Genomic DNA, 21,499 nt, shown 5'->3' with positions numbered 1-21,499 from the left:
AAGCAAAGTTTGATCTTCTTCAACCCAATGTGTAAAATCTGGATTAATAGTTTCGTCCGGATCAGCACCAGCACGAGCATAGATGAATTCATTTGGGCAGGGTAAAGATCCATCTATAAAACCTAGAACTTTGAATTTCTTGAATAAGGGAAGAAGAAGAGATTTCCAAGTAAGGAAATTACGATCTTGAAGCTTGTAATGGATAATATTGGAGATTGTATTCAAAGAAACTTTAGAAATGTTCGATTCCATGATGAATCAGTTGAAATGAAAATCAAGAAAGGTGAAAAGATTTAATGGCGGAAGCAGAGAAAAAAAGAAAAGGTAATCAGGCCCTCATCGGCTCTGATACCATACAAAAATGGTAATGAAGAATTCAATGAACACTAAAGTTAACAAAAGAGATCACATGATTAAAGTGAAGATCAGTCACTATTTAAAGACAGTGGAGTGGCAGAGTCCGTACAGACAGACAGGCTGACTAACACGTCACTACAACCTGTCATGTTAACAACAGACTTAGGAAATACTAAAAGCACCTATAACTGTCTATAACAGTTTATAACTGTGTTTATTCACTAATAAAGTCATCATCATTATTGATATAAATCTGTTTCAAAGCTTGCAGGGCATAAATATATATGAATAAGTTATCCAATTTGGCTTGATCATGATCTTCAAGTTAGACCAATGAATGTGAATAAATTTTATCTTTGATAACTTGCAGTTACATGGTAACACAATTGTAAGAAATGTGAAATCTCACATGTCAGACCAGCAAAGAGAGAATCTCAAATTCTCAATATCCCTCGAAGATGCAGAAACGTTAATCAATCCTAGACTCGTATCTGGAAGGGTCCTAACAACAATGAAATCAAAATTAATTTTGATTCAACTTTCTGTAAGTTTAATAATAAAACTGGAGTAAGATTAATTCGTATGAACTTTGTAGGTACATCCGGTGGATCCAGAAATGCTCCAGAATCAAATTGAGGCATTGGCTGCGTCATCAATAAATGCACAAGGACAGAAAACCTATCCAACATACACTTGGAAGTAGTAAGTCAAAGGATAATCAATGCCATAAATAGAAAGGAAGGAGTAGTGAACTGGATGAACTCTAATATTATTCAAGATTGTGGTTCTCTCTGAGATGAATTTGATTCTTGAAAATGTAGTTGTGTGCATAAAAACGCAAACAATGTCACTGAGTCTCTAGCAAAAACCCTCATGCTACATCAGCTGCTGATCAATCCTTAATGTAACTCTCCACCTTAAAAAGAAAGAAAAAAAAAATCCTCCTCAATTTGACACTGCATGGGATGGGAGATCTCTCGGTGGTAGCTCAAAAGCGGCAGGAAATTTGGATAATGTCGGGCCACTCTGCTTTGACTTTACTTTAACCCACTCGCTCTAGTTGAGCACTATTTCGTCAAAATTCTACTCTTTCCACAGGACCACAGTGAAATGCAATAAACAAAACAAAATTAACATGTCCACAAACAAATCATCTAGAAGTGGTTGAGAAACCCAACAGCCTGCAGCGTTAAGGATAACGCCGTCACATTTCTCGAGGTCGTCAAAAAATAGGAAAATTACTAAATCTTTACTGTCATGTCAGAATCAAACATCAAATAGTACCTGGACCATAACCACCGTTAGATTCTCAAATGAAAGAATCCTTTACCAAAAAAGAGAACAGTTTTCCAGAATTCGATGTACGATACGTTAGCAAAATTATTCTCAGTTCAATTATTTAAAGAGATAAACTTCAAAGGCAAATTCTGTTTTATCAGTAGTAAGATTTTTTCTAGTACTAAAGTAACATTTTAAGTACACAGGTTGTTGAACTTGTAAGAGAGATCTAAAGAGAGAGATGGCGTCAAGAACAATGATTTCTAGAGGAAGAGTTGTTCATCAGACAAGAAGCTTAGGTGCTAGATTCATGTCATCATGGTGGAACCATGTTGAACCAGCTCCTAAAGATCCTATTCTTGGTGTTACTGAAGCTTTTCTGGCTGATCCTAGTCCTAACAAAGTCAATGTTGGAGTTGTAAGTTTTCTTAAATTTCTTAACTCTGACTTTAACATTCAAAAGAAACAAAGAAAAAAAAAATCTGTTTTTTTCAGAATTTTGGATCTGATTATGTTTATCATTTGAGAAGAAAATGACTCTTTTTATAACGTTTGTGGTGAATTTAAGGGAGCTTATAGGGATGATAATGGAAAACCAGTTGTTCTTGAATGTGTTAGGGAAGCAGAGAGGATTATTGCTGGGAATAAGAACATGTAAGTTTGCAGCTTTAATTTATTTTCTTAGGTGATTTTGAGAATTTTAGCTTATATGTATAAAGTAGGATTAAGATGTTATACATATACTACTGGAGACATTTGTGCTTCCTGGCTTGAAGAATTTGATTGAGACCATATTTACAAAGAAGCTTGTTTTGAGGATCCCTTGGGTAGACTTGTTTTCCCCGTCAAAAATGATGAAAAACTTGGACAATGACTATGGAGAGGATAAGTCAGTCTTAAGGAATTCTCAAATAGATGTATAGTATTGATGGTATTCTGATGCATGGAGTAGTGAGTGCTGAGAATAAGTGAAGAGTAGAGTCTAACTGTAACCAAGTTCACTTTTTCGTCCACCATTTATTTTGGTGCTTTTTCTTGTTGCTTTGGGCATCTCTTATCTTATCTGTAAGAAAAAGTAAATACTCTAATAAGTGGTGGATTTTAAGATAAGTTCTCAAATTGGTAACTTGAGATGGTTATGGAAATAGTGTTTGAATTCTAATTTGTAATGGCCAGTAGTCAAGAAATGAGAAAGACGAGTCGCATTTTCTAGAGTTTGGAATGTCTGGAGATGAGAAAGATAAAAATTCTTGTGCAGACCTCTTAACACACATAACTAGTAGATACTGGTTAAGCAAGACTCCACTTGCTAAACTTCTTATAATTTTTTACTGAATATGCAACTGCATATCTATAGGCTTCACATAACTGACTCAAGTCGCATTAGAAATCCTTTAAAATTCTCTAACAAACGGCTTTACTGACAAACTTAATAATTTATAGGCATTCCAAACTGTAGAAAGTACAAGCTCTTATTTCTGCTCTTTAAGCAATTGTAGACAACTCTAGTTTAACCCAGGCTGTTGCAAATTAGATTTTCCGCATCTCCCTTTTTATTTGTAATTCTCATAATGCATTTGTTTGGTTGCTTTGAAGATTTGACGTACCTTGTAATTCCTAGTTTGCTTTTTCCACATTTTAGGTGAAACTATGGTTTTCGTCTAATTTCAAAGATTTGTATGCCCGAATAGATCAGTTATTCTCTGATACCACTGATGGAATTTGGCACAAAGCTCTGTGTCATGTTGTATATTTAGCTATGGGAATGCGATAGTAATATGTAATTGCAGTGCAGCTGATTCCTGTATTTGTGGGTTAACTCTTGGATTTGGTTCGAGAAACAATAGGACTCATGTTGCAATAGTCCTTCAAGGCATATTTGGAGGAAATTTTAGGGGTTAATTCTTTTTGTGATGGTTTGATGACAATTTACTCAGCCTAAATAACTTATAGAGGACCATCTTAGAGCTTTTCACATATAAAAGGTTGGCTAAACAGAGAATCCAATCAAATTATGACAGGGACAGTAGGTTGTATGACAGACCAAATTTTATTGGGAGGATGAACAACGGATTTATGGATATTATCATCATGAAAAATAGGTCATTAGATCTTCTATCTGAACCTGAAAGGATGGTAGCTAGTGCATCTTTTTAGGCAGAGGATGTTGCTGGATAGTGTTGGCCTAAACAGCTTGTCCATCTGAAAAAGTTTTATGCTCTTCAAGTCCTTGTTTCAGTAAGGAATTTATTGTTTAATTCTCGTTAGACTGCTGAATGTGTAACATTATCTTTACTTTATTGGATCCAATTAATCTTCTTGTCTCTAATTGATTATTATGACAGGGAATATCTTCCAATGGGAGGAAGTATGCACATGGTTGAGGAGACATTGAAGCTAGCATATGGAGAGAAATCTGATTTAATTAAAGACAAAAAAATTGCTGCAATTCAAGCTCTTTCAGGAACAGGTGCTTGCCGAGTGTTTGCTGATTTTCAGAAGCGTTTTAAGCCAGATTCTCACATTTATATACCTGTGCCAACATGGTCCAAGTGAGTAACTTAATAATGACTTAAATTCAATAACGCGGCAGTGGTTATCATTATAAGATAAATACTGTTTAATATGAAGTTAAGATGACTTAAGCATTTCGTTGTCATAATTTTATAAAGTTTAATATAACTTGTAACCAAATTACTGATCTTCTCAGTTCTTTATTTGAATGATTGGAAAGTTATAATTATTGGTTTTCTTAACTTACATTAGCCATTGTGTACATGCTTATGTTGATGTGATACTAATCTGCACATCCCCCACAGCCATCATAACATATGGAGAGATGCCCAGGTCCCACAACAAACATTCCGTTACTACCATCCTGAGACGAAAGGGTTGGACTTTGCATCCCTGATGGAAGACCTAAAGGTGCAATACATAGATCCATGTTGTTCGACTTTCTCTGAAGTTAAACATTTTTTGTTTTATTTTCTGTCCTGATATTATTTTACTGTTGTACAGAATGCGCCAAGTGGGTCATTCTTTTTGCTGCATGCATGCGCTCATAATCCAACTGGAGTGGATCCTACAGAGGAGCAATGGAAGGAGATTTCGCAGCAGATGAAGGTAGAATCTTTTTGTGAGGTTTTCCTTTTTATCGTTGTTTCTGAGCTTAAAAGAAAAACTTTGTTTGGTAAGTTAAATTACTAATATTTTTTCGTTAAATTCCAGGTTAAAGGTCATTTCCCCTTCTTTGATATGGCATATCAAGGGTTTGCAAGTGGTGATCCTGAGAGGGATGCAAAAGCCATCAGGATTTTTCTTGAGGATGGCCACTTGATTGGATGTGCTCAGTCATATGCTAAGAACATGGGACTTTACGGTCAAAGAGTTGGGTGTCTCAGGTAGGCATTTTCCTTCAAATTATTATGGAACAGTTACCATGGCTTAGTCTTGTTGGAGGAATTTGTGCCTTAATTCACATAAATAACCATCTTTGTGTTATAATTAGTTCCACTTTGCATTTGTGATCAAAGGTCAGGCATATCTTAATTGGTTTCAATTTTCCATACTTCAATTTTTAACTTATTTGAGAACACTACGGTGATTTAGGTAGAGGCTACCTACCTGAAAGTCTTGCTTTCGTAGATTTAGCATTTGTTTTAAGATGCTAAATCTTACTGTTGGCTTAGCTGCTGCAACTGGGAGATTATGTAGCCTCAGTGATCCTTTTTATTTCATCAAATGATGATAAGCTTGTAGTCTCTGATTGAAGACCAACTGATTACAGTAAAATATCAGTATTATTCATATAAAGCATCCTGTATCTGGTCAATTGAAAACTTCAAAATCTATGACCTACAGATTTACAATTCATATAAAGCATCCTGTTGCTTCAAAAAACAACAAAAAAAAAGCATCCTGTACCAAGGAACAGTATGGCTTGTTCTTATAATAATTCTTGTCAACTACCCAGCTTCCTTTCAGTACAAAAGTTTATCTTTATCTGCTAATCATTAGTACTTTCATCTTTTATGTGATGGGATTGCAATGATCCTATGTTGCCATTACAGCTTTACATTAGTACTTGGAAAATGCCTTTTGTACTCATATAATTACCTTTTCATTACAGTTTGGTTTGTGATGACGATAAACAAGCAATTGCGGTGAAGAGTCAGTTGCAGCAGATTGCCAGACCCATGTACAGCAACCCACCTGTTCATGGTGCTCTTGTTGTTTCAACTATCCTCAGTGATCCAAATTTGAAGAACTTGTGGCTCAAGGAAGTGAAGGTAACCTCCTCTTAGTTTGACTTTTCTTCATTATGTTCAGTCCACATTAGAGAAAGCTACCTCTTTGAGTAAAATCAATTTTTAAATCCTAATGAGAGCTCCAGATTCTGGAACCTTACTCTTCACAGTAGAGTACACTTATCATCGACATTGACAACAATGTGTGAATTTCTTTGTTCAGAAGTTAATTGAATTGATGTCCCTTCCTTAAAATATTTTTCTCTATCTTTTCAGGGTATGGCTGACCGCATTATTGGCATGCGAACTGCACTCAGGGAAAACCTTGAAAATTTAGGCTCACCTCTATCCTGGGAGCATATAACTAATCAGGTATTTTTCTTTTGTTTGTTTTTTTCATTACTCAGTACAACTTTCTCCTGCTCTCCCACTATCTGTTAGTTATGGTGTATTTTCTTGGTTTTGCAAACAGATTGGCATGTTTTGCTACAGCGGCATGACCCCCCAACAAGTAGATCGCTTGACAAGTGAATATCACATATACATGACCCGTAACGGTCGTATTAGGTAACATATCATTCAGTATGGCTGCCATTTTAACATATCCGCTAAACTTACCTTCTACTTAAGTCCTTTGCTTGGTTGCCATTTTCTTCTTCATAGAGTTTGGCACTTAAGTAATTTTTTCTTTGTTTGCTTACTCAGTATGGCTGGTGTTACGACGGGCAATGTAGGATACTTGGCTAACGCCATCCATGAGGTTACAAAATCCTCTTAGAGAACGTGCCATCAATAACCTTGAAGTGATGAAATTTTCTTGCAAGGCTATACAAAAATATACCTGAGTTTTCTATAATCTAAATGTAACTTAGTTATTGTGGGTTCAAGGAATAATTTGCACTCAAGTGATCTGGGGCATATTTCAAGCATCCCTTTTTGTTCGGGATGATTTTTTTCTTCTTCTCTCTCGGTCTCAATTACGCGTTCGATTCTGAGCGTCATAGGCTGATCTTGTTGTATCATGAGAACTCAAGCTTAAATCATACTCCTTATAGGAGTTAATTTTAAACTTTCTTTGTCAGGTCTCCTTATATTTAATCAGATATCTTCACTTCTCTTTTCACTTTTTATGCTGATAATCGTCCGTCTCTCTACTCAGTGTTGCCCCAAACCTTCTAAAAACCCAGGAATTCATGCCTGGTAAATGTTTCAAGTTATTGCGAAACGCGGTTACCAAATTCGGTTAAATTTTTGCTGCATATAGGAAAGGATGGTTACCAAAAGGAAACGCGGTTACAAGTTTCTAAATTGCGATACAACTTGGGTTTCAAGTCACTCTGGCCTATATAAATACACGCCCTAGGCTTATATGCCAATCACAAATCTACATTTCTAACACAAGCAAAGCAAGGATTTCTATCTGGGAGAGCGGTAAGAGAGTTGCAGAGACATCTGTTTGCTCAAGAAATAATCAGAGTGTTTTAATTTTGATCCAAGTTGGGAAATAATATCTGAGAGTTTGAGAATAATGGCAAGAAGGAAGTCAAGAGCAAAGCCAGAACCAAAGAAGAGATTGTCGGAGAAGCTTGATAAAGTATTTTGTTGTCCGTTCTGTAATCATATGTATGGTGTCGAATGTGTCATAGATAAGAAGCTTAGAACTGGAACAGCAGTATGTTGCATCTGTGATGCCCATTACAGCACTAAAATCAATCACTTGACAGAGCCTATTGACATCTACAGCGAATGGATTGATGAATGTGAACTTGTCAACAACGTTGAAGAAAAGTTCTGAATGATTAGTAAAAGAGATTAGAAGACGAAAAGTGACGGACTTAGTTTAGGTTTTCTTTTATGTTTTTGAGAACTAATGCTATGAAAATTATGATTTGTAAGTTTACTGTATGCAGAATTAATGCTATGAAAATATGGCAATATCTTGGCTCATCCCTCCCTTTCATTCTAATCAAATTCCCTCTTTTGAGACATTTAACATAGACTAGGCGGTTCATTAGAATTTGCAGAGAACCAGATGGGGTGGTTAAGATATTACCACAATAGAAAGAACAAAATTATAATAAAAATTATGAACAATGACAGGATTCTTTCCCACAGGCAAAAAATTATGGTATCTTGATTGTTTAATGTTCAGCCACAAATTCAAACCCCAATATTGCCTAGCCAGATGAAATATGGAAACTGGGCAAGTGCTATAAAAAGTATGAGATACAGATTTTTGCTTGTATCGTAACTCCTCACTTCTGCAAAAAAGGACTCTCTTCATGGTCTTGACCGAAAAACCGGCCATGCATATACACGTCCACAGCATCATCTAGTAGTATGAATATCTCCATATGATTCTTCCAAGAACTGCCAAACACATACCCACAAAAGGATACCCGGAGTACGCCACGATGTCTAACAACGGCGCCTCTATGCTTCCTATCGAATATAATGATCCCTTAAGAAGAAGAATCTGTAGGAACCAACCAAGCAGCCCCTTGGTGAATTGTGAACTTAAAGCTTCCGGGCTGAACCTGCATCAGTGAAACTTAAAATCAGACTTGTTCATTCAAAAGTGAGACCAAAAAAAAAAAAAACTTGAAGTCATAACTAATGGCAACTGCAAGATGAAACTTAGCTTATATAAAGACAACTCTCTTTATTGATGTTTAGAAAATCTCTCAAAACTAAACACAAGCTCTAATCTTGCTCATATGATCAACCACAACTTTGGTGATCATATATATATAGAACTATGAATTCCTTTTCCTAATCCTATTACCTTATTACATGTCTTTCCTTTTCTTAGAACTCAGCTAGCTCCTAATCCTTAGAACTTCATGTATTTCCTATTCTTATCCTAACCAACTTGTTAGTGATTTCTATATTGAAGATTAACCAACATTCTCCCGGTTAAGCTTCAACCTTACCCGTGACATATCTTGTACTCCAATCAGTTGTCTCATTTCTTCAAACTTGATCCGAACTAATGCCTTTGTCAATATATCTGCTTTCTGCTCAGTTTCTGGTATGTGTTCAACGTTAACGACCTCCTTCTCGATGCATTCTCGTATGAAATGATACCTTTTGTGAATGTGTTTCGTCTTCCCATGAAACACTGGATTTTTAGTGAGTGCAATTGCAGACTTATTATCAATCTTGATGAGAACTTTTTCAGGTTCTCTTCCTTTGATTTCTCCCAACAGTTCTTGAAGCCATATTGATTGTTTAGCTGCTTCTGTTGCGGCCATAAACTCAGCTTCACAGGATGAGAGGGCTACAATGTCTTGCTTCTGTGAACGCCATGTAATAGGTGCTTCTCCTAGATAAACTATATGACCAGTTGTACCTTTTCCATCATCTTGGTCAATATTATGACTGCTGTCACTATACCCAACAATTCCTTTTAATCCTCCTCGACCATACTTCAATCCACAGCTGATTGTTCCTCTTAGATATCTCAATATCTGTTTTATTACATCACCATGAGACTTGCGTGGACTCTGCATATAACGGCTTGCTACTCCCACAGAGAAAGCCAAGTCTGGTCTTGTGTGTAACAAGTATCTAAGGCATCCAACATTTCTTTTATAACTCGTTGGATCAATCTCAGCTTCTTCTTGTGCCTTGGAAACTTTAAGTCCAAACTCCATTGGTATCTTAGTTGGATTACAAGTTTCAAGTCCTGCTTCTTTCAAAATTCTCCTTGCATAAGCTTCTTGTTTAATCTGAATCCCATCTACTCCTTGATGGACTTCTATGCCAAGGTAATAAGTGAATTTTCCGAGGTCTGACATCTCAAACTTTGATGACATTTCTCTCTTGAACTCATTGATCACCTTAAGGGAGTTGCCAGTCAAAAATAGATCATCTACATAGACTGCAATCACAAGAAGCGTTCCCTTTTCTTCTCTTCTGTATACTGATGTTTCTTTAGAGCACTTAACAAATCTGATTTCTCTTAAGATTTGATCTAACTTTGTATTCGAGGCTCGAGGAGCTTGTCTTAGACCATATAGAGCTTTTGATAACTTATAAACCTTATGCTCTTGTCCTTTTACTTCAAAACCTTCTGGTTGTTCAACATACACATATTCTCGCAATTCACCATGTAAGAATGTTGTCTTAACGTCTAAATGGTGAATTTCCCATGAGTTTGATGCTGCTTCTGCTATTAAGAGACGAATTGTCTCTAGTCTAGCAACTGGTGCGAAAACTTCATCAAAGTCTATGCCTGATTCTTGAACGTATCCCTTAGCTACAAGTCTTGCCTTATATTTGTTGACAGTACCATCAACATTCCGTTTTATTTTGAAGATCCACTTAAGACCAATCACTTTTACCCCACCTGGCTTATCAACTAGAAACCAAGTCTTGTTTCTGTTGATTGAGATAATTTCTTCTCTACATGCTTGTGTCCATTTAGTCTAGACCTTTGCTTCCTGAAAATTCCTTGGTTCATCATTAACAGAAAGTAGCATAATCTCACATTCTTCTGCAGCTTGAAGAACATAATCCTCCAGGTACTGTGGATTTTGTATCTGTCTTGTTGATTTTCGCAGTGGAATGGGTTGAGTTATTTCATCGATCTCTTCTTCTTCTTCAACTACTTGACCCCATCTCATGTGAAACATTCCTGGATCCCTACTTGGTCCGTCATTAGTTTCTTTCCAGTTCCAGTTTGCTTTTTCATCGAATACCACATCTCGACTCACTATCACTCTTTTCGTTGTTGGATTGAATAATCTGTAAGCTTTGGATCCAGGCTCAATTCCTAGATTCACAAGAGTCTGAGATCGATCATCCAGTTTCTTAAGAGTTGCAGAATCAACTTTTGCGTATGCTTTGCAACCAAACACTCTTAAATGATCTATGTTTGGTTTTCACTTTCGCAAACTTTCATATGGAGTCATGTCTTTCATAGCTTTCGTAGGTATCCTATTTATTAGGTATGTGGAGTGTCGCACAGCTTCTCCCCATAGATAATTAGGTACCTGCATAGCCTTTAAAGAACTTCTTGTCATCTCCATTAGAGTCATGTTTCTCCTCTCCACCAGTCCGTTTTGTTGTGGTGTATATGGTGCTGTGAGTTGCCTTTTGATTCCATTTGACTCATAGAACTTGTTGAACTCTAAGGAAGTGAACTCTCCTCCTCTATTAGTTCTAAGCATTTTGACCTCCTCTTTTAACTCTTTTTCTATCAGATTTCTGAAAGCTTTCAATCTGTCAAATGCTTCACTCTTTTCTTTCATAAGAATAGACCACATATATCTTGAGAAGTCATCTATAATAACAAATATGTATTTGTTATTTGTAAGGGTTTGTGGTGTAATAGGACCACATAAATCAGCATGAGGAAGCTCTAATGGCTTTGAGGCTCTGAATTTTGTTGCTTTTGGGAAACCTTGACGAGTTTGTTTCCCAACTAAACATGATTCACAGATTTTTGCTTCATCATTTATCTGTGGTAGTCCTCGAACCATCTTGTTCTGAGACATTGCCTTTAAAGTTCTAAGGCTTATGTGTCCTAACCTTGCGTGCCACTTCCATGTCTGATCTTCCAGTCTCATATTCAGACACAATGGCCTTCCAATCATGAGACTTATCTTGTAGAGTCTATTCTGTGAGCGTGAGACTCTAACTAAAAGTCTTCCACTTGGGTCATGAACTGTTAGATAATCTTGTCGCATTCTAACATCACATCCAACTTCTGTAGCTTGTCCTAAACTTAGAATGTTTCTTTGTAAGTTTGGGATGAAGTAGATGTTTGTGACAAGCTTCTGTTCTCCGGTCTTGCTCTGAAATAGAATTGATCCTTTCCCTTCAATTTCTACAGAAGATCCATCCCCAAACTTCACTTGTCCTTTGATTTTCTCATTGAGTTCAGAAAAGTAGTGTCTTTTACCAATCATGTGATTGCTGGCTCCATTATCTAAATACCAGATTCCTTCTTCTCCATCCTTTGATTCGTAGTTCTTTGGTATTAGTTTCCCTTCGTTTAAGAATACAACTTCGTGCATGAAAAGAGTTGTATCTGCTTCCCTTGTTTCATTCTTGTTTGCTTCTTCCATCTTTTGTATTCTTTCAGGGCATACAGAGGAGAAGTGTCCTGGTTTATCACATCTGTAACAAATAATGTTTGATATATCCTTCTTTTCTTTCCCTTGGTTTTGATCATTCTGACTTGTTGTTCTATCTTGTGAGTTAAACCTTCCTCCCCTTCCTCGGCCTCTGTTTACTCTACCACCTCTTCCACGACCTCTTCCTCTTGTCGTAGAGAATTGTTGGTAAGAGTTTGTGTACAAGATTTTTCCTTGAGTTTCTCCATTGTTTTCTTCATCAAGGATTCTCTCTTCATATGCTTTCAATCTTCCAACTATATCTTCATAGCTAGTCTTCTTTAAATCTAAGACTTGTTCGAGAGAAGCTATGATATGAATATACTTGGATCTTGGTAAACTATTGAGAAACTTCTTTACCAGTTTATCTTCATCAATGGATTGTCCAAGTGACGCAGCTTTTGAGGCTACCTCTGATAGCTTTCCTGCTAAGCTATCAATAGTATCAGTGTCTTTCATCTTCACTCTTTCAATTCAGACATTAAGGTTTGCAGACGGGCTTCTTTAACTCGATCAGCTCCGAGATTACGTGCCTTTATTGCATCCCAAATTTTCTTTGAAGTTTCATGTTCACCAACTTGTAGAACAAGACATTCTGGTATTGCTTGAAAGAGTAATCCAATGGCAACATTGTTTTTGTCTGGGTCCAATGTACCAGGATCAATTGTTTCCCAAACTTTGTAGATTTTCATCAGTACCTTCATTCTCATGGCCCATACTGTGTAGTTTGTGGCGTTGAGGATTGGAACTTGTATTGATGGTGGCGTGAACTGTTTTGCACCCACAATGGTGGTTTCGTTTTCCATGGCTCAGAAACAAGCTCTGATACCAATTAATGGCAACTGCAAGATGAAACTTAGCTTATATAAAGACAACTCTCTTTATTGATGTTTATAGAACTATGAATTCCTTTTCCTAGTCCTATTACCTTATTACATGTCTTTCCTTTTCTTAGAACTTAGCTAGCTCCTAATTCTTAGAACTTCATGTATTTCCTATTCTTATCCTAACCAACTAGTTAGTGATTTCTATATTGAAGATTAACCAACAATAACAAGACAAATTCTCACTTTCCAGCAAGACCCAGTGAGAAACCAGCCAGAAGCACATAGGTGAAATATGCCATTAACGGAATGTATAAATCAGGAGCGTTTATATCGTGAATTGGTGGTATGTATGAGAGTCTTGCACCAACTGGTTCTGTTATCCTTGTCCAGCGACCCTGGAAAAAAAAACAAGTTGAGAAGAATGAGAATTAGAAGAAAAAACATTGAACGCGTAGAAAGTTAAAAACTAGTTGATCGTGTGCTTACCCGGTGAAAAAAATGGGAATAGAATAATCTTCAACTTGTTTCTCACATATCGGTCATTTACTTGGAAGTAGTATTGTGATTCAGAGAAGTACCGGCTAATGCCGCTTATCTGCTCAACATATAACCACAAGTGTGAATAAGAAGAATACACATTCATGCATTTTCAACCAATGAAAGAAAGTCTATGTCTAAGCAAGAATACATACATTGCTTTGTACATACTCAGAACTCGTGCCCAAGAGTTGTTCTCCGTATGCACCTAATCCAGCTCTCATGAGTTGAGCTCCAGAAAATTGAGTGCCTTCAAATGGGTCAGGTATGTTAAATGGTCTTGGAGCCCAGATTGTCCTCCAGAATTTTCATACGTTTCTGTTCCATCACAAAAATAACAAACATATCAGGTAAAATTCAAAAAGCATATGACAAACCAAACAGTCGTGCAACCAATATCCACCCGACTATGCTTCACAGGCAGGGCTGCACAATGTCTGCAGGCCTATGTTTTGAGTTTCATCAACACTAGGTTTTGGATGTAGTCTTTACTGAACCCTAGTTTATTCTGAATAAGAATAGCAGGTCTAGGGCTAGGACGGAAAGGGCCACTTTTGTACCTTGACAGAACAGAATTTCTATAGCCATTCATCTTTAAGGCTGTGTTAGTTGAATGATTTGTATCAGAGAAATTCAAATTAACTTTTTAATGAATATTCATCATCTTGCAAGAATTATTAACAGCTTCAGAACAGAGTTTATTAAAGACAAAACAAATCAACTATAAACAAGAAAAGTAGAGAAGAAAAAAGACATGCCTTATTGCGTTTATAGTATCGGAAGTCTGTAAGAACTAAAAAAAGAATTCCTTGTCAGATGAATTGGCGAAGACAAGATTCAGAGAAGAAATTGCTTCGACTGTTTGATGAAAGTAGAGAGAAAGAGAGCTTTATTTACAACTGTCCGCGTTTCAGTTTGCTATTCGAATTCTGACTTATTCTCAATTTAGGAAAAAGGACTCAGGTCACTATGACGTGGAAGACCTGTTTTTGGCCGTTGAGATGGTTCCTAAGAAACCAAATCCTCACCGTTCATCTTGCCAGTCATATTTCCTTTTTTTCTCTGTATATTAGCTAAAGAATTTTGTGCGGATTATCACAGTCACAGCAATATTTACTTGTAAACATAGTAAAAAAACACCAAAATGAATTTACAAGATGAAAATAACTTACACAAGTAAGTTACTGTAAAAATTAATAAATAAATATGAAAGATGCAGGCAGTAAATGGTTTTTCTTTACTTTTCTTTATCACCTAGGTCCTGACAGCTCAATGGCTTCAATGATAAACGATGATTCTCCCAGCACACTGTAATTTCTAGAGAAACTACAGTCCCTTCCCTCGTAAAGGGTTCCACTGGAATCATCGTCTGGAATTTCAGGTCCTGTTACTCCTTCCAAAACCTTGAGAACATCTGACATCTTTGGCCGCTGGTTAGGATGTGGCAGAGTGCAGTGCAAGGAGACATCCACAATTGTTTCCAGCATAACTGAATCAAAACTACCATTTAGATCTTTATCCACCAACACTTCCAACCTTTTTTCCTCGTGTAACGTCCTAACCTGTACAAATATAACAATTTCCTATAAGCAGATTTGCAATCAAAATCTTCTTGCAATACTTGCCATTCAATAAACTACAAGAACAGCCAACTTAGCTCTAGAACTAAACACTGCTTCACCGTATTGCTTGATGTTAACTATCTATAATATTAAATGTGTCAACTAATCCAAGAAAGAGTTTCTTGGGAGGATCGTTTGTTCAATATCAGCTCGGTCAAAGAATCCATAGTGGTTTCGCTATAGGTTTACCTAGATCATTTGTGCACCGTTCTTGACAGATATTTGAAAGGCTTGATCCAAACTACTTGTGAATCTAACACTTGCTCCCTACCAGATGAAGGCCTTTTTATGCCATTTGCATAATGCAAAAATCTTCCACGCCTATAGTATGATTTTTACGTACCTCTAATTTGTGACAGGTCCATAATTTTCAGGATATATATATCGAAAGGAATAAATGCACCCACAGAACACAGCGAAAGGATACATACCCAATCGAGAATCATCCCTTTCTGAACCTGACCATTTCCAGCATCTAAAGCCTTCTGCCCTGTTATGAGCTCTAACAGTAGGATGCCAAATCCAAAAACATCAGTCTTCTCAGATGACTGCCCCGTAGAAAGATACTCAGGGGCAATATGTCCTACAGTGCCCCGTACTGCAGTGGTGACATGCGAATCCCTCTCATCTAAGAGCTTCGCCAGACCAAAATCCCCAACTACAGCCTCAAAACTTTCATCTAGTAAAATATTTGCAGCTTTGACATCCCTGTGGATGATTTTAGGATTGCACTGTTCGTGTAAGTAAAACAGTCCTCGGGCAGCTCCAAGGGCAATATGCATTCGTCTGCTCCAATCCAAGGATGGCTTATCATGGCAAGGATCTGCACAGTCACAAGGACAGAGTAAGCAACATGATGAGATCTTTGCAATTGATGATACTATACAGACGATCCAAGGAAAAAAAAGTGCAAATCACTTTTTCTTTAGCATTTCGATATGTTTGCCAACATGTTTGGGATAAGAAAAGCCAATGTTACGAACAAGTTTGGTTATTAAAGGTTATCATAACAGATCATAATGAAAACTAATACGGTTTCTATCAACTTAACCAATCTCATGATAAATTCAATAAGGAAAAGTTTTCCAACTCAGAAGTATTCCTCCTAATGAATAAGTATACTGCAACAGTCAGATAGCTTATTGTTTAGGCAAAACAGTAAGAAGCGTCGACTAGTTTAGATGAAGTTCATCAATTTTTTGGTATCACAATAGGATGAAGAATTATTCTTCCTCTCAAAGACGAGGTTTCCCGTAATGAGAGTTATATTTTGGTAAAACAAAATTGCAATATCATGTTTTTTCAATTGACACGCATAACTAAAGAATGCAATGTTCACGGGAAACACAAAAGTAAAGAAAATAAGAACCTCTCAAGCGATCTGCAACACTTCCATTTGGCATATACGGATAAACAAGCAATCGTTCGTTAGATGTCATACAGAAACCATAGAGACGCAAGAGGTTCCGATGCAAAGCCAAGCCAATCATCTCAACTTCCGTTTGAAACTGCACCTCCCCAGTAAAATTGGGATCCTTCAATCTTTTGACTGCCACAAGAGTCTTATTCCGTAGGCATCCTTTGTACACCACACCAAAACCACCACGCCCCAAAATATTCTTGGGGCTAAAATTATTAGTGGCTCTTCGGAGTTCACGAAATGAGAACCTCTTAAGATGGCCCATACCAAACTCATAATCTTGCTGCACTGCAAAGTAAATTAATTAACTAATAATTAGATATTCTACCACAACCAGTGAACACATATCAAATAAATATCTGACAGCGGAAGTACCATAAGATGCAAATGGGACACGCCATCTGATCCAATAGATCCAACTAATGATCATGACCAGAGATACCACAAATAAGCAACCAATGCCTATAATTACTGGAACAAGCCATCGATGTTGACCACTGGCTTTCTGTGACAAATTATTTTCTGAAATCAAATCACATGTAGACATGTCACGCGAATACAGAAATGGTTTTATCAAACCTACATAATATTCATGCTAAAAGGTTACCTCTGACTGGCTTTAGAATATTCATGCAAGTTTGTGGGAGTGATGATGCACATAGTAAGCTATTTCCTGCAACACTACAAAGAGACATAAAGAAGTGAGTGCACCGGTGGAAGAATAGAAACAGTTTCAGATTCCTATGCATGCATATACATACTCAAAGTATGAAAATAACTTTTATTCATTGGTCGATACTGTAGAACAACCAAAATCGAGATCATGTCACATCTGGACTAAGTATCGCAGTAACAAACCCGTAAACTAAAAGAGAAAAGTCTTACTGTTTCTTTCATATCTATCAGATTAGGTATTTGTTAGATCTAATCTAAGTCATGCTAATTTAATAATTTGCAAAATCCAAGAAACAGGTTACAGCCGCATAGGTTTGTTACTGAGGAACTATCTTTGGCGAGTGATTTCTAAGTCAATAGCAGTTTCTGCCACCTATATATCAATCAGTGTCAGCTGCTATCAGTAAGACATCCCTTTTATAACAGGAGGTGTGGTTTGGGATGCATCCAACTGATTCTCAAAGTACAATCTTGTTTGTACTGTAGATAAGGAATTAGCGTTCAGATATTATTTCTTTAACAGGCCTGGCCTTCTTTCAGTCAAAATTATGGCCAATTATGGCCAGAGGCCATCTTTCAGTCAAAACGTGGCATCTGAGCTCAAATTATATATGAGCAGTTTGGTTCAGAGGATTGGTTATCCCATGGGGAAGATATATGAACAGTTCAGCCATGGGTTTTACAAACAACAAATGACACTAGAAAATGGAATTTCAAAAACGAGGTACCATTTATATAATAACTCATAACTGCTTCCGAATTTTCCATAAGGAAATAAATCATTTTATATCTCACCTGTAACCTTTCGCTAGTATAACTGGAGCAGGACCACTCAGATTATTAAACGAGAGATCCCTGGAATATTAACTTCGTGTAAGTTGCCTGTTAAAAACTATCAAATGAAATTTGCACTTTCACTGTTTGACATGATAGAGCACATACAGGAAAGAAAGACCTGCGAGATTTGCAACAGATTGAGGTATCAGACCAGACAGCTTGTTCCAACTGAGCCGCCTGAAAAACAGCCTTGTTAAAAAGCATCACATTAATTTAACTACATATGGCATACAATGTTCTCATGCTTAGAATGATTAAAAAGTAGTTGCAACCTGAAATTCATACATACAAGTAACTTAGATGTGTCAGACTGCCCAAAGAGCTCGGAATTTCACCAACTAACTGGTTACCAGAGAGGTCGAGTGTCTGCAGCTTTGAGAGCTTCCCAATCTCTGGCGGTATAGGACCAGATAGTAAATTATTCTGTAATAACCTGCTTGCAATAGAGTTTTATTTGTATGCTCTAGCAATTGTAAACAATGTGTAGGGGATTACTAGTAACACAAAATTTTGATAGTAGATCATTGGCAAAGATGGATAACGCTTCAACTTTTAAGATGAAAATTATTTTTCTTACGAAAGCAGATTATTATTAACCACGAAAATGAAGCAAGCCCATGGGTGCACTACAAGTAAAGCTCAAGATAAAAGTTCAATTACTGGACTGTATGCTATTAGGTGATTTAGCAAGCACATTTTGTTCTTGGCAATTACTGAAAAGGAACTAAATATCCACCAAATCTCACTCGCGTGTTGAGATAACCGTGAGTGGCTTGTTATGTAAAATGTTAGAGAACAGTTGAACAAATGGTCAAAATGACTTGCACAAACTGAAACATGATTAAGTAGCGATATTAGTTAATTATCAGGAATCAGGATCAATGATATCTTACTCTGAATGACATAGATCATGGCTAATAATACCGAATATGTAGTGAATATACTAACAAGAACTTTTTCTATGAGATGCCATAAGTGGACAGACCTGGAAAACAGTTATAATGTTTCTAGAGCATTAATGAACTCCATTTAGAAGTCCAAAAATTTAAATTCTGTTTTCTTTTGTCAAGCTAAACAGATTACAAACTATGTAAGTCTTAATCAACAAGGAAAGGAAATCAGCCTCTGAAGCAACAACTCACATTGTCTGAAGGCGACTCAAATTGCCAACGCTAGGAGACAGAGTACCAGATAAACCCTTACTAGCCATTTCACTTCAATCAAGCACAAAAATAAATAAAAATCCCGTTTACAAAACACACCAAATAAAATGTACTACTATTAGTCTTCAAAATGAATTCAATTAAACAACTTACAGAGAAATTACAAAACCCTCAGAAGAGCATCCAACCATGTTCCAAGTACAAGGATCCACAGAATTAATATCCCATCCATCAAGAACATGCAAACCATCCTCACTGTCTCTCAACTTACTCTTCATTGACATCAATGCTGCAACTGCAAGTCATTTACACAACTCAGATTTCAAAATTTTCAATTTGTATCCCCACAACCAATACTTCAAACATATGGTTTAAGTGAAGACCGTCATTTCACCTTCATAATTAACACCTTTTGGAGACAAAAGACTGTCTGAAGCTTGAACAACAGGCAACAACAACAGCAGCAGAAACATAGACAGTCGTGAGAGTTCCATCCGAGATATTAGCCAGGGTTTTAGGGTTTTGAGCTCACAATTTTTGCAGATATGAAGAAGATTTACTAGGCAGTTGTAGTGGTAGTTGCAAAAATAGGAGACAAACCATTTATGGATAAATTTAATTTTCCGCGTTAGGAATCTCATGAAGAGACCTCGAATATTGATTCAACCTCAAAGAGGCTAGAATGAAAATGAAATACTATTATTCATCGGATATGACGAAGAAATTTTTAATGAAAAGTTTGGAGACTCGAGGAACTCAGAAATGCGGGAAATGTTTCGAGATTTTGAATCTGACACAGATTTTGATTGATTGATATACGTATGTCTTTCCACTTGGTCAGAGAGTTAGAGGGTGATTAATGAGGGTCACAAGGGGTCACGGTCTATGTGTGACCAAACACCTCTTTAAAAAGAACCAGTACACGCAACAAGAGGGTGTTATTGAGTGACTATGACGGAAAATGTAGGGTGATATTGATTCGCAAATCTATCGTAATTTAAAACTTTGACTTACAAAATCGTCTTTTTGCATTGGATTTAACACTTTTTAATAAAAGGTTATTAATTTTTTCTGAAATATCCATTCCCAAAATACCCTCATTCACATTTAAAATGAATGTTTGAACATATGAAACTCACTAATAGGAAAGCCGAAAAGTGATGGGTGGACAAGGTTTGCAAGATGGGACTTGTATCAAGCATTTTGCGATATCGAAGCGAAGTTTGAAAATCTTTCAAACAATCACGTAAAAATCTGTCCCTTTTCTCACTGGATGAAACCAGTTACATCATATGTTATCACTGGATGAAAACCAGATTACCAAGCTACATATCACTGGATGAAACCAGTTACATCATGTGTTATCTGAAATGAAAAATCTATGTTTACGTATTTGCAGGTTGTTGATTTTGTTGGTAGCTGGAGTGAAGAGGAGTAACAATTATGCTTGTTTGATGAGGAAGAAATTAACAAAGATGAAGACGAGATTTCCAAGTTGGAGAATGAACTAGAAGAGAAAGACAAGATTATCTCTCACTTGAATGCTGAATTAGGAGCAAGGGATGCCGAGTTGGAAGCAAAGGATGTTGAGTTGGAAGGAAAGGATAAGGCAATCTTGGACTTGCAAAGTCAAGTGGAAGTGTTGAAAAGGCAACTCAAGCATCAACCGGAAACTCCGCAAGCTTCGCCTATTCAGGTTATGGTTAATACACCTTAGAATTTTTTCTATCTTAAAATCACTCAAGAGATGAACAAAAATGTAGGGGTGTTGTTCTTGAAGACGCTCGCGTGGCAGATGAAACTACTGAAGTCGTAAATCCAGATGCTGAGGATGTTGTTCATGCAAACATTGACGTTGTTGATGAGATTCCCGAAGCAGAACCTCTAGCAGAAATTGTCGAAGAAGAAATTGTTGCAGCAGAACCTCTAGTCGTTATGACTAAACTTGGGTCGATTGAGAAAAACGTCAAGCTTACTAAAATGAACAGATCTCTTTTGCTAAACAACCTAAAAATATATTGATTAGCACGAAAGTGCGAAGCATTTTCACCCATAAATACATTAGCTGGGATTCATTTTATCACTAATAAACTTGTTTGTAGGTGTTTTTATGAAATAAGCTCTTATGGAGAAAGTTGCTCGAAAAGTGATTTTTGTGCCCCGGAGGACACATGTTATTCGGACTCTCAGTTTTGGATAAGGGGTACCCAATTACTAGGGGACATCCTAATTGCTATTCGCACTCCCGGATTGGATAAGGGGAGGAGCGGTGATTTCCTTTGATTTGTAAAAGGAAGGATATATTCTCGGTTTGAAGAAAATAGAGGTGAAGATATTGTTTGTGTTATTACATGCTGATTTGGAGAAGATTTGTCGTGGGAGTATATTCTGCATTGATTGGAGGAGTTATATGG

General features: G+C 36.8%; 2 protein-coding genes and 1 pseudogene across 2 annotated transcripts; 1 reads left to right on the top strand and 2 right to left on the bottom strand.

The window, feature by feature from the left end:
* The first annotated feature begins 1,790 nt into the window (after nucleotides 1–1,790).
* Nucleotides 1,791–7,005, top strand: LOC113302191 (aspartate aminotransferase, mitochondrial-like). Its single transcript, XM_026551044.1, has 10 exons — nucleotides 1,791–2,053; nucleotides 2,204–2,289; nucleotides 3,981–4,187; nucleotides 4,455–4,560; nucleotides 4,654–4,758; nucleotides 4,864–5,036; nucleotides 5,765–5,924; nucleotides 6,159–6,254; nucleotides 6,355–6,449; nucleotides 6,588–7,005. The coding sequence occupies exons 1-10, from the start codon at nucleotides 1,877–1,879 to the stop codon at nucleotides 6,658–6,660; spliced, it is 1,278 nt and encodes a 425-aa protein (XP_026406829.1). The 5' UTR covers nucleotides 1,791–1,876; the 3' UTR covers nucleotides 6,661–7,005.
* Nucleotides 7,006–8,034: 1,029 nt separating this feature from the next.
* LOC113305813 lies at nucleotides 8,035–13,673 on the bottom strand (annotated as a pseudogene).
* Nucleotides 13,674–14,458: 785 nt separating this feature from the next.
* LOC113302190 (probable LRR receptor-like serine/threonine-protein kinase At5g45780) lies at nucleotides 14,459–19,847 on the bottom strand. Its single transcript, XM_026551043.1, has 11 exons — nucleotides 19,480–19,847; nucleotides 19,239–19,380; nucleotides 19,065–19,136; nucleotides 18,212–18,355; nucleotides 18,028–18,099; nucleotides 17,881–17,940; nucleotides 17,018–17,091; nucleotides 16,786–16,932; nucleotides 16,360–16,698; nucleotides 15,422–15,813; nucleotides 14,459–14,930 (listed from the first exon to the last, which is right to left on the bottom strand). Exons 1-11 carry the CDS (start codon nucleotides 19,724–19,726, stop codon nucleotides 14,619–14,621), a joined length of 2,001 nt encoding a protein of 666 aa, XP_026406828.1. The 5' UTR covers nucleotides 19,727–19,847; the 3' UTR covers nucleotides 14,459–14,618.
* Nucleotides 19,848–21,499: the final 1,652 nt, after the last annotated feature.

The sequence above is a fragment of the Papaver somniferum genome, chromosome 8 (assembly GCF_003573695.1).
Source record: "Papaver somniferum cultivar HN1 chromosome 8, ASM357369v1, whole genome shotgun sequence".
Lineage (NCBI taxonomy): Eukaryota > Viridiplantae > Streptophyta > Magnoliopsida > Ranunculales > Papaveraceae > Papaver > Papaver somniferum.
The sequence above is the reverse complement of the archived record's forward strand: the minus strand, read 5'-3'. Positions and strand labels throughout refer to the sequence as shown.

Excerpts from the sequence above, each read along its gene's own strand:
- LOC113302191 (XM_026551044.1), top strand. The coding sequence starts at position 1,877 with ATGGCGTCAAGAACAATGATTTCTAGAGGAAGAGTTGTTCATCAGACA. Across the intron at positions 2,054-2,203 it reads ACAAAGTCAATGTTGGAGTT|GGAGCTTATAGGGATGATAA; the intron begins GTAAGTTTTCTT and ends GGTGAATTTAAG. Across the intron at positions 4,188-4,454 it reads CCTGTGCCAACATGGTCCAA|CCATCATAACATATGGAGAG; the intron begins GTGAGTAACTTA and ends CATCCCCCACAG.
- LOC113302190 (XM_026551043.1), bottom strand. The coding sequence starts at position 19,726 with ATGAGATTCCTAACGCGGAAAATTAAATTTATCCATAAATGGTTTGTC. Across the intron at positions 16,699-16,785 it reads TGTCCCATTTGCATCTTATG|TGCAGCAAGATTATGAGTTT; the intron begins GTACTTCCGCTG and ends TTTACTTTGCAG. Across the intron at positions 15,814-16,359 it reads TGTTGCAGATCGCTTGAGAG|ATCCTTGCCATGATAAGCCA; the intron begins GTTCTTATTTTC and ends GTGACTGTGCAG.